General features: G+C 34.4%; 1 protein-coding gene across 6 annotated transcripts in view; it reads right to left on the bottom strand.

Moving 5' to 3' along the window:
• Positions 1-628: 628 nt before the first annotated feature.
• The window catches only part of KLC1 (kinesin light chain 1), a 115,915-nt gene continuing 104,038 nt past the window's right edge, over positions 629-12,505 (bottom strand). For 3 of the 6 annotated variants that reach the window (XM_084630996.1, XM_084630995.1, XM_084630997.1), the window contains exons 14-16: positions 9,273-9,403; positions 2,243-2,309; positions 629-811 (exon numbers count right to left, since the gene is read on the bottom strand). In XM_084630996.1, the coding sequence (XP_084487122.1) occupies positions 746-811; positions 2,243-2,309; positions 9,273-9,403 (264 nt within the window). In that variant the 3' untranslated portion in view covers positions 629-745. Of the gene's footprint in view, positions 812-2,242; positions 2,310-9,272; positions 9,404-10,188; positions 10,835-12,505 lie in introns of those variants that run through there. The other 3 variants (XM_084630998.1, XM_084630999.1, XM_084631000.1) reach the window with 3 other exon arrangements.

Raw genomic sequence — 12,505 nt, 5'->3', positions numbered from 1 at the left:
ATACAGGCCAAAACGTTTGCCATTTCCCCCTGATCAAAATGAACTGTACGATTACCACTGATTACTGGGCCTTAAGACCTACATAAATAAATAAGATAGGAAATTTCATAGTTACAGGTATTGATAAGCATGCCACCTATAGTTAAGGTAGTCTAAGTGTTTCCATTACAAAATTTATTTTCTAGATCTACTGGTTAAGGAATCCAATATTTAAGCTCTACTTTTCAGGCAAGATATCTGAAATTGTGACTCTCAGTCATGCAAGGCAAAGTCACAGCAATACAGTATACCCCATTCTGAATTTATACAGTAATGCACATAACCGACACTTGTCTCATTCAAGCACTGTATATATTTTCTGCTACACATTTCATTTAATCTTTTTTCAAATATCAATATAGAGAACCTTTATACTCCTTTGCATTTTGGTATGTTTTATATGCATTTCTATTTTTTCAGTTTTCAGCTGCTGGGATATTCAGATCTGTTAACAGAAATCGACATACGTAGCATGAATGACAGCAGTGCAATGAGCAATATATATCATTTCTCTTTAGAAGAAAATATCCACTAACACTATGTTTAAAAATGTCACTACTATTTTAGAAAAGTAAAAACAGCAGTCCATTGCAAAAGAGTCTACAAATTAGATGTTCCTATAGAGACTGATAAGGAACCAAAGCTTTGAGAGTCTCAGTGCTTCTTTATTCACAAAGAAATTTTAGCTAGTTTCTGTCCAAGAACTTCAATGTGCCAAATCAGTGTGACTGGCACTCAGAGCTCTTGAGTCTGTCAGACAATTATTTCGTTCCTGTATGAAAAAAATGAAAAAAAATTATTAAAATGCTTGAGCAACCTGGATGTCTGCATAAAAAGAATGATAAAAAAATTTAAAAACTAAAACAAATATTTGAACAATTGGTGTACTTTAGGAAACTAGTATTGCTTACCTACTTTAGTCAGAGAGATTATATAAGATTTTTTTTCACATCCTAATAACTATCTTTACTTCAACTAGCTAAACTGAACAAATGTAGTAATATCTGAGCACTTCCCTTGCATTCCTAACAGATATTTATTACAGAAGGGGCTGACTGCCTAGGGATATTGGCAAGTGTCTACTTGGCAAACCAGGGAAAATTTTTGTAAACACATTGTTAACTTTATACATTTCGCATGTGGTAAGCACAGCTTGTTGAGAAAGTACAGATTATGGAATGTATAGAAAACCAGTTATAAAGTTAAATACTCCTAGGCCAAGACAATCTGATTTTGAAAGCCCTGGGCACTTTTTGTATTACCGTTGCAAAGTGCTTTTTGATTTACCTTGGTGGATTTTTTTGGTCAAAGTTCACATAAATTAATGAATCTTTGCATAAATTTCAGAGAATTAAAAAACTGCAGTAGACTCTTTAGGGATAATACTAAGGAGATACCTTTATGCCACACAACAGTGAAAGAGATCCATGCAGCGTGTGCTTTTATTGTAAGCCTTGGGGCAAATAAAGGTAAAGATTCTACAGAATACAGTATGCTGGCATTGATGCAATTAATATTCCCCCCAAAGTTAGTCACAGCTGCTGTTAGTAAAATGCACAACGTTGTTTAGAACACAGAACATTACTAGCTTTGCTTGACAACATATGCAATGGTGACTTATTAGGTACAAACAGTTATGTGTAGTAGTGATCAGATACACTGAATACAGTTAGGCAAAATATTTACAGTTTACATTTTGGTAGAAGCAATTCTTAACAGATCAGATAAATTTAGGGCCTGCTCCTGTGCATCCTGAGCTCCTACTGAAGTAATTGGGATTTGAGAGCACACAACACCTAGTTGTGAGAGAAGAACACCTTTTGAGAGAAGCTTCTTTTATCAAAAATACAGACTATCTGAGCTTTACAAGTATGCCTTTTTAAATTATATTACAAGACTGTAAGATTCAAAAAAACTTACTAGCCATTCCAATATTCTCATTCAGGCTCCAGTTCAGCATAATAGTTAAGCATCTGCTTAACTGACTGATATCAATGGGACTTAAGCAGGTGCTTAAAGTTAAGTATGTGTTTAAGTGCTTTGCTGAATGCCAGTGGACTTAAAGCACATGCTTAAAGTGCTCTGCTATACTGAGAGTCTTATTGGGTCCCAAGAGGTTTATCATTTTACTGTTTCTCAAGCTCTTCAGCCCAAACCCTGCTACTGGTATCTACTTGTGTAAGAATATTATAGGGCTTCTTACTTGAAAGTGATCTTCAGTAGCCTTGCCACCCATGTTAAGAACATTCAGAGAACTGGCACGCTTCATGCTGCAACCAGGATAGTGAACATGCAAGGATAAACCAATCAGAATAATTGAAAACTAAACTCTAAACACACAAGTATAATAATAGTGAGGCAAACTTAAGGGAGTTTTAATACAACCTATGAAACCTAATATGAAGTATGCTCTTTAAGAGAAATACTTTCTATAGTTACTTATATATATTTGCACATTTTCCTTCTCTCTTTTAATTCTAAGATATGTATCAAAATAATTGCCAGCCCCATAGTACTTAAGCACATTACGTGTTTGATGTTCATATCTTTAATGGTTCAAATTATTTCAGTTTCCAAAATGTCATCTTGCTGAATCAATACATTAATTTAACATATGCTCCACTTTAATGCTCATTTTAAAGTTATTTAGCTAATTTTAAAAAATCAAATTATTCAAATGTAGTTGTTTAGGAAATGTTTGTGAAAATATTAATACATATTAATAAATTTATCAAATAAGCTGTACTTAACTAGTAAAAACTATGGAAAAACTTCGGTTTACATAAATAAGGCAAAAACTAACAGGTTACCACAAACATTGCTTTTATAGCAGATTTTTTTAAAAGCTTGCTAAGTCTATTTTGAAATGAAGGACAATACAAGATTGTTGCTACTATTAACTTTTGTCATGCTTGCGGCCATAACGTGCTTCAATCAGTGGTAGTCCTAAAATCTAAAATGGTCTTCTGAAAGCAATACACCACAAAGATAACACAATCAATTTAAGACCTTGTTATTTTAGAAGGGCTACTGCTAATCAAGATAACTCTGTATTAACTATTTTATATCATCAACTTCTGCATTCTTGAGGATAAGGATTGGAAGTATGGGCTGGATGAATGCACTACAAGGTGGGTAGAAAGCTGGCTAGATTGTCGGGCTCAACGGGTAGTGATCAATGGCTCCATATCTAGTTGGCAGCCAGTATCAAGTGGAGTGCCCCAAGGGTCGGTCCTGGGACCGGTTTTGTTCAATATCTTCATAAATGATCTGGAGGATGGTGTGGATTGCACTCTCAGCAAATTTGCGGATGATACTAAACTGGGAGGAGTGGTAGATACGCTGGAGGGGAGGGATAGGATACAGAAGGACCTAGACAAATTGGAGGATTGGGCCAAAAGAAATCTGATGAGGTTCAATAAGGATAAGTGCAGGGTCCTGCACTTAGGACGGAAGAACCCAATGCACAGCTACAGACTAGGGACCGAATGGCTAGGCAGCAGTTCGGCAGAAAAGGACCTAGGGGTGACAGTGGATGAGAAGCTGGATATGAGTCAGCAGTGTGCCCTTGTTGCCAAGAAGGCCAATGGCATTTTGGGATGTATAAGTAGGGGCATAGCGAGCAGAGCGAGGGACGTGATCGTTCCCCTCTATTCGACATTGGTGAGGCCTCATCTGGAGTACTGTGTCCAGTTTTGGGCCCCACACTACAAGAAGGATGTGGATAAATTGGAGAGAGTCCAGCGAAGGGCAACAAAAACGATTAGGGGTCTGGAACACATGAGTTATGAGGAGAGGCTGAGGGAGCTGGGATTGTTTAGCCTGCAGAAGAGAAGAATGAGGGGGGATTTGATAGCTGCTTTCAACTACCTGAAAGGGGGTTCCAAAGAGGATGGCTCTAGACTGTTCTCAATGGTAGCAGATGACAGAACGAGGAGTAATGGTCTCAAGTTGCAGTGGGGGAGGTTTAGATTGGATATTAGGAAAAACTTTTTCACTAAGAGGGTGGTGAAACACTGGAATGTGTTACCTAGGGAGGTGGTAGAATCTCCTTCCTTAGAGGTTTTTAAGGTCAGGCTTGACAAAGCCCTGGCTGGGATGATTTAACTGGGAATTGGTCCTGCTTTGAGCAGGGGGTTGGACTAGATGACCTTCTGGGGTCCCTTCCAACCCTGATATTCTATGATTCTATGATTAATAATTGCTTTCATCTTGATCTTTACTAAAGATTATTCAAACATCTACAACATTTAAGACTAAAATATTTAAAGTGAGGTTATATACATTTTAAGTTAAGAGTATTAAATAGTCCCCAATGTCAGAAGATTTTACTGAAATGGTACAATATGAATTGGCTATTCCCCATCCCAAATACCTGTATGTCACCTAGAACATAGTGCTCTGTTGGTAAGAGATCACCGCGTCTTTTTTATGATTTGTCAGTTTCTAAAGGAGCACCTTAAATAAAATTATTTTGTCACGCTATTAACACCAAAGTTAAGCCCCAATCCTGCAGTGTGATCTGCAGAGGTGGCTCCCTGAAGCCATGTGTGGAGGTCTCTCTGCAGAGCTCATATTGCACAATAAGCAAGTCATTAGTCCCACTGAAATCAACAGGACTACTCAGACGTAAAGGTAAGCATGTGCTTAAGGTAAGAATGTGCTTAAGTGCTCTGATAGATCTGAGCCCAAATAATGTGTTATGTTTGGAATACTGAAACTAAAATACAAAATACCTATACACATAAATGCAGGCAGCAGCTACACAATGTAAGTATACTACATTTTTAATGCAATTAATTTTGAATGTTTCAGATAGCAGAATGCACATAATTTAAAATATGACATAAGGGTTAGCAACAAAAAAGAAGCAATGAATCATGCATGGTTTATACCTCTCTGTTATTTATTTACATAAAATATACAATTAAGGTTACACATGAAAGTTAAAGTATGTTAATCGGTAAAAACACACATACAAAACATCACAAATGAAAATCTCTTTTCAAAAAGTAAAAGCATAAAGGTTTATTAAAAACAAAATCCAAACTCCAGGAAAACAAAAAAAAAATCCACAGGTATAAATCTACCTAAATGCCTTGTTTACTTTCGCTCCAGTGCTAATAATGAACCTCAACAAACAAATATCATCACTAAGTTTCAACTTTTTAAAAGTTATTAGCAGCCAATTTACTTTAGAAGTAAAATTAGATTTTCATCTACAGATGAAAATTAGTTTGGCAAATGCACTTGTAACTTTTTTCAAGTAAAAAACAAGACTAAAAATACTCAAAATACATGCATAATTTTTCTTTGTGTTATAACAAACAGCTATTTTAAAAAAGCTTTGCTTTTATTTTTGCTGTAACAACTTAGCTAACTTGTTCTGTGGTCAAATTTTAAACAATGGAGAGCAAAATAGATGTAAAATTAAAGATCTGAAATCAAATAAAAAGTAAATGTCCATGGAAAGTAGTTCACACCAAGTTTCAAGTATTGTATGTTTGTAACATCTAACTCTTACAGACCTTCTATCACCTTATCGAAAACATTTTACCTATAAATAATTTGATAAGTGTTTTTTCCCTCCTTCCCTCAATTTTCTCTGAATAGATGTCTGAAGACTGGGTTTTTAAGGCTTTGGAGCTCATCTATTCCTGTTATATATTCCTCATTTGAAATCATAATCCTTGTTTGACAGCATGATCAATGACTATGACTGTAAGTGAGGACAAAGCAGCAGGAACAGGTGAACTGCAAAGCAAAAATATAGTCTTCACAGAAAACAGAAGAGGCAGAGGTAGTGGTGAGAAGAAAAAAAACACATGATTTCTCATGGAAAATCTTGAACAACATTCTATTTACAAACCATTTTTCTGAGAAGTCAGTAGATCTTTATATACACTAGCAATACTGTATTCAGTTATTTGCAACATCTTAAACACAAATGTGTGTTTATATAAAAATATATACATCAAATTGTCACTTTTAAAAATCAAATGGCAGTAAAAGAAAACAGAGCCGTTTTAACTAAATGTAGCAAATTACTATGGAAAGCAATGTTACTACTGGAAATGAAGTTGAAAAAACCTATTATGAATAAAGAAGTTATTGGAAAGTATTCTTGTGTAAACATATGTACATATTTTACTAAATCCTATCCTCTAAATTGCACTTCCATGATCTAGAAAACCATGAAAGGGTTAAAAAAATTTAAATTTTACAAACCAGATATTTAACTTCTTCCTAAAATAGCTAAGAAAATGAAAAGATTTTTAAAAGATTTTATAATCTACAACAACAAGGGTTGTATAGGTATTCTCATCAACTTCCAGATAGAATTTGTACATTTACTAGTCAAAAGATTAATTAAAAAAAAAAAAAAAAGTGCCCGTACGGCACACTCATCCTAGGACCTGAAAATGAAACTTTTTTCTTGCCGGCACTACGTGATCACCAGCAATGAAAGATTTTGAAATCAGAACTATTTGTGGAATATGTACATAACAGATAAGCTAATGAAGAATTTTACCTTCAAATATCAGACAGTCTTTCAAAGAGCACAGGACACTTTATGAACACTGGAAACCAAGAATGATGCTGGCATTTTAGCATCTGTTCTACACTGACTTTTTCATGAATATAAATATCACACACATTTAGGTGGCATAGGGTCAAAAATACAGTTCATATCGATGTGGGTAGAGTACTTTTACTTACATGCAGCCCACATACAGAGGATGTTTACAGCAGATTGCAATGCCAAATAAAGTAAGCGTGAATATTCAAAATATGGTAGAAACACCCTTTAGCTATGATTTACAATTTATAAAAAACAAGTTGTCCATATATTTCCCTATTATTAACTGCATGATACCAGGAATAGGAACCTGGTTCCATAAAATGTCATAAAAACTTTTAAACCTCCCCAAAAATATTGGGGGTAAAGGAAATAGTTATTAGATATAAATTATAGTTTATAAAAACAAATGATAAACCTTGGCAATATGGGGAGTTGATAATGATTGAAACATTTACAAATTTTTTAACTATGGATGTTGGAAGAATAAGACTCATTCTGGGCTTGTATTTGCACTGTTTTGCTAAACTATCTTGCAGTTTTGTATTTCTTCCATTATACTGTTGTGTGGGGGTTTGTTTGTTTTTTAAATCCAGTCTTCCACCCTACCTTCATTGAAAAAACACCCTTTCATTGACAGCTTGCTTGTGCGCCAATGAATTCAGTAGGAGTTTTGCCACCGACTTCACTGGGCACAGAATCTCACCTTCACCCGCTCAGAAATGAATTTTTACTAACGATTGATACTATCTGGTCAGATGTAAGGTTGAAAACACTTCAAAGCAAATATCAATGAGGTAAGTAATCAAAAAATGATAATTAAATAGCAACAGAAATTATTTATATAGTATCATGGGCGTGCATGATATTTTACAAGCAGATAAAAATAATGTGGCAGATCTCCAATGGAGCTACGATAATTTACACCAGTTTATGATATGCCCCCATGACCCTGTCCCTGCCCCAGACATCACAAACCAATTTATATTACTACATAAATACTTCTAAATGTATTTATCATATGGACTCACTCATTCAGATTGTTATTCCAGCAGATGAAGACAACCCAAGTTCTCTTATTTAGAACTTTTAAACAGAAGCTCAATAAAGCAATGCTGTTCTAACAGTTGTAGCTGGGAACCAAATTGGTTTGTTTTCCAAAGTGAAAAAAGTATTCAAGGCTAAACCTGATATGCTGCTAGAACTGTAAGACTATTAAGGAAAAAGGTAATGCTTATGCTCAATTCTGTGATGAATGTTTCAGTTTGCATAGTGCAATACGTAAACAGATGAACATATCGTTTTGTGCATCAGCAGGAATTATAAATACACTTAAAGCCATGAAAATACACAGTGCCTCCCCTCCTTAAATTCAGTGGAAGTTTTGCCACTGACTTCAGTGGTGTGAGAATTTAACACATAACATGTAGCTAATAGCATGTGGTAAAATTCTTGATTCACTGAATTTACAGTACATATATATTTAATAGTTAAGAGTTTTTTTGACACTATTTTCTGCCCTTTGAAATGTGGATGTTTCAGTAGTTAATCCTTCTTAGGGATTGTTTACATTTGAAACGCTGGAGTTGCACCACTGTAGCACTTCAGTGTAGACACTACCTAAGGCTTAAGCTGACAGGATTGTCCCATAACATAGGTGACCCATTCCCCAAGAGGCAGTAGCAAGGTTGATAGAAAAATTCTTCCATCGACCTAGTGCTGTCTACACCAGGATTTAGGTCAGCTTAACCATCTTGCTCAGAGCTGTGGATTTTTCACATCCTTGAGTCACATAGCTGAGTTGACCTAACTTTTTAGGTACACTAAGCCTTAGTTTCTAAGTGAAGCATGACTAAAAATGATTGTTTATGCTGACTTCCAGTAAACGTTTTCCCTCAACACTAAGGATTGAGAGGTAACATTTTGTTCGCTTAACAGTAGCTTTCCACTTCTATACTCGTGATAAAGAGCAAGTTTAAATGTTAGTAGAAAATTAATACATACAATATGTGAAATGCATTCTGTTTGTATAGAACCAGATTCTTAGATTTAAAAAGTCTGATGTCAAATTGTGTTAACACTGACCTTTATTTTTAATACATTAACTATTCATAATGCTATGCTAGTCGTGAGTTCTACTGAAGCAAAAAATAAAAATAAAACACCAAAAAACAAACAACCCCTGCCCCCACATCCCTTTTCCCACTACAGTACTTAAGAATAAAGTATGGGCAACTTAATTTATTCTCTGGGAAAAAAGAAATTTAGCAATTTAATAAAGTGCACCAATAATACTCTGACTATATAAACATGTTCTAAATAAAGCTTTTTCTTAGAGCTGCCATCATGCTAAGCATCCTCCTTTAAGAAGTTGCAAGTTCTGTAAAAAACAACAACTGAGCAATAAATACTAAAATAAATTAATTTTTTTCCACTGTTAATATTAAGGAACTGTCAGCATAGAGTTAAATTATTCCCTATATCACTTTTCAGTAAGGAATACAATATGTTTAAGACCTTTTTATGAACTACAATTCTACATGCAGTAAAGGTAGATAATAGCCACAAGAGAAAAGGCTACCTTGATCAGTGCTAGGCTACAAAATGGGTACGAACTGGGAGCACACCAGCTCATCTAAGAATAAATAATTACCCAGGATTCTTTGGTTCACTGTCTCGTGAACTTCCTCCCTTCAGCTTTCTAACCAGCTTCTCACTGCTGCGTCTAATTGAAGCACGGAGCTTGCTAAAGGAACCACTGCGTTTTAAAGATCCAGTGCCATCCTGAAAAAAATTTGAACAAATGTGAAACTGCAACAGTTTTTGCCCCTCCCCCACAGCTGAATTAACAACAACAACATGTATAGTCAAAATACTTATGTTCTGCTACCGATAGGTAATAGTGCCAAATTATATAAATATTTTAAAATTACATATAAATTGTATTTTATCAGGAAGATTACTGTCAGCATTCAGACTTAACAGTGCCTACTTATCACAAGGACTTCAGAAATATGAAAATCTATTCAATTTATAGTTAACTATGATTCATATCAGTTAAAAAAATAATCTCAAAGTATACATGACTCACAAATGCATACCAACACCTTCACCACCACCATAACATTTCATGTTTACTTTGATGCAGTCATATGGGAAAGGTGAGTACAGTATCAAGCAAAAGCATTCTATCAAGGTCTGAATGAACTATTTTATTATTTTTGTTCAACTATCTAGGCCATGTGCACTAAACATATTTAGTGAATTCTATAAGTTAAGTTTATTAAAAACTTAGGAACCATTTATGATCAGAGAATATATATTTAGATTCTTATATTTCAGTTTTCTTTCACCATGTTTCAGAAAAATATAAAACAAGATGAAATGACAACTTTCTGCACATTAAATTCACATTTTATGCCCACAGAAGTTTCTAACTCTTAAGTACATATCAAATTTGTATGCCAAAGAATTATTGTTTTCTCTTAAAAAATCAACAGTTTAGTAAGATAAGTAACCACTTGCTACATCTAGAAATCCTATATGGCTACTGTTTGAAAGTAAGGACTGTAAAAGGAGAAAGTACTACTAAGCAGACAAAGACAGACATCAGTTGGAGTGAGTTTATTAGAGAAAGACAGATACACAAATCACTGAACACCAAGATTAGTAGAGAAAAGCATAAATTGCCAAAATTTCACACAAAGACTAAACAGCAATGCTACTTTAGAATAATCATAAGTGAAGACATCCAGAGTTCCATATTGATGTTAACCACATTATAGGTCTCTAAATATATTTTAAAGCACTTGGAGCACATGCCTTACTTTTACGTTTTATTCTGTAAAGGTCACCATCATGCTATTTTAATAATACCTTGTGTGATACTTTTAACTACCTTTTTCATAGTGAACAGCTATTTATAAAGTTCATTCTTACTTTTTACTTAAGTATTACACAGCAAATGGTTGTAATAACACATTCTGTATGACTAGATACATATCTAGCAAAGCTACACATGTACAGAAATAAGAAACCGAATAAAAGACATAGCACTGAAGGAATGGCCAGTTTACAAGGAAGTGTAGCTCTGACAAAAATCGTAAGGGATTTCTAAAACACAGCAGTCAGTACTGAAGAGAGAAGTTAAAGCTTGAAGATGGTGCACGCCCGTCATGCAGGAGACAGTATAAGAATCACAAAAGGCATCTAGGCCTGTCAGACAGAAATGGAGAGAGAAAAACTGAATGAAACTGTTGGGAAAAGTTCAACAGTTTTCAATTTTGAACAGTTATGTTTACAGTATTTCTAGGTCATGTGCTGGAGGTCTTTTTTTAAATTAAAGATTTGGGATTGCACCTGTAAGTGCTGCCATTCACAGATCCTTGCAATTACCAAAAAGGTAGTTGTTTGTTTACATACTTTAACCTATTTCACTAACATGTATCATACAAAAATTACCAAAAGAGATCCAGTCTTTTATTAAGTTAATATCTGTAAATAAGAGAAAAGCAGATTTTTAAAAGCCAGAAATTGCTTTCATATTATAAACACATCACGTGTCATATACGCAGGGGAAAGAATGCTTTTTTTTCAGTTGAAAAGAATACAAAAACCAAAATTAAAAGGAAAAACTTAATACAAGATTTAAAAGAAATTAACAGAACAAGGTGCATTCATTTAAGCTTTAACTTCTGTCAGGAATTTTTTTCTCCACAACACTAAAAAGGAAAAGTGTTTCCCTCACCCCTCCAAACAAACAAATAAAATTCCATCTACTTCTTTGAGGTAATAAGAATCCATGGAACTGTTTATGTATTATCATGTATATATTTTTAAAAAATAAAATTCATAAGGAAAATACTAACACGCAAGTTTCCACACACTGCCCTGCCCAAGGGACCTCAAAGTTGAACTGAAAGAACCACCTACAGAAGTGACTGGGTAGTTGAATTCTTAGGCTTTTCTTTCTCAACTCTGGGAAAATGGACAAGGATATCAATTAAGATTTTTGTTTAGTGATGATGGCATCTCTCTGTAGGAAGTAGAGTGAATACCGATAATAGATATTTTACAAAATAATGCCCTTCTACCAGTGATTGAAAACTAACTGGGAGTTGCAATCAAATCTTCACCTGATGACAGAGGTCTATTATAAAATTAGATTTTGTATTTTATTTAGAATTACATAAAGACATTTCAGCTATAATGATTCAAGAAGTGCTTATAGAAATTCAGCAGCTTTGAATCTGGGGTGACCAGATAGCAAGTGTGAAAAATCGGGACCGGGGTGGGAGGGTAATAGGAGACTATATAAGAAGAAGCCCCAAATATTGGGACTGTCTCTATAAAATCGGGATATCTGGTCACCCTATTTGAACCTGAACTCTATATTTTAGTTACATGATTCCATGAATAAAAAGGCAAATTATTCCTTGCATCTTAAAATAGGCATGTTCACATCAACAGTTCTCAAGTTAGCCAGAATTTCAGCTTTATAGCCACTGTATAAAAAATCTCCTTCAGTTTTTGAGACAGACATGGGGCAAGAGCTCAGGCTTATCTGGAAAAGTCAGTATAAGAAAACATTTTTTAAATGTTTATGAAAGGAACTCTCTAACTACAATTTCAAATTGTAAAAGTTTAAAACTGATCAAAAGTTATGAGAACAGTGTATTGTTCCATAAATATGTGCAAGTTTTAGAAGTGTTAGTATACAATATACATTACATCAATTTTACTAAACAAAGTGTGTCTTAGTATTTAGCTATAGATTTATTTGTTAAAAACAGACTTTTCAGTTCCTATAGGACAATACCCCAAAAGCATACCGTTCTTTTCTAAGCTATACTACATGTGGGTAATTACTTTAATTGCAGTATCCTC

The sequence above is a fragment of the Lepidochelys olivacea genome (genome assembly GCF_965140295.1).
Source record: "Lepidochelys olivacea isolate rLepOli2 genome assembly, chromosome: 6".
NCBI lineage: Eukaryota > Metazoa > Chordata > Testudines > Cheloniidae > Lepidochelys > Lepidochelys olivacea.
This window is presented reverse-complemented; position numbering and strand designations above follow the sequence as displayed.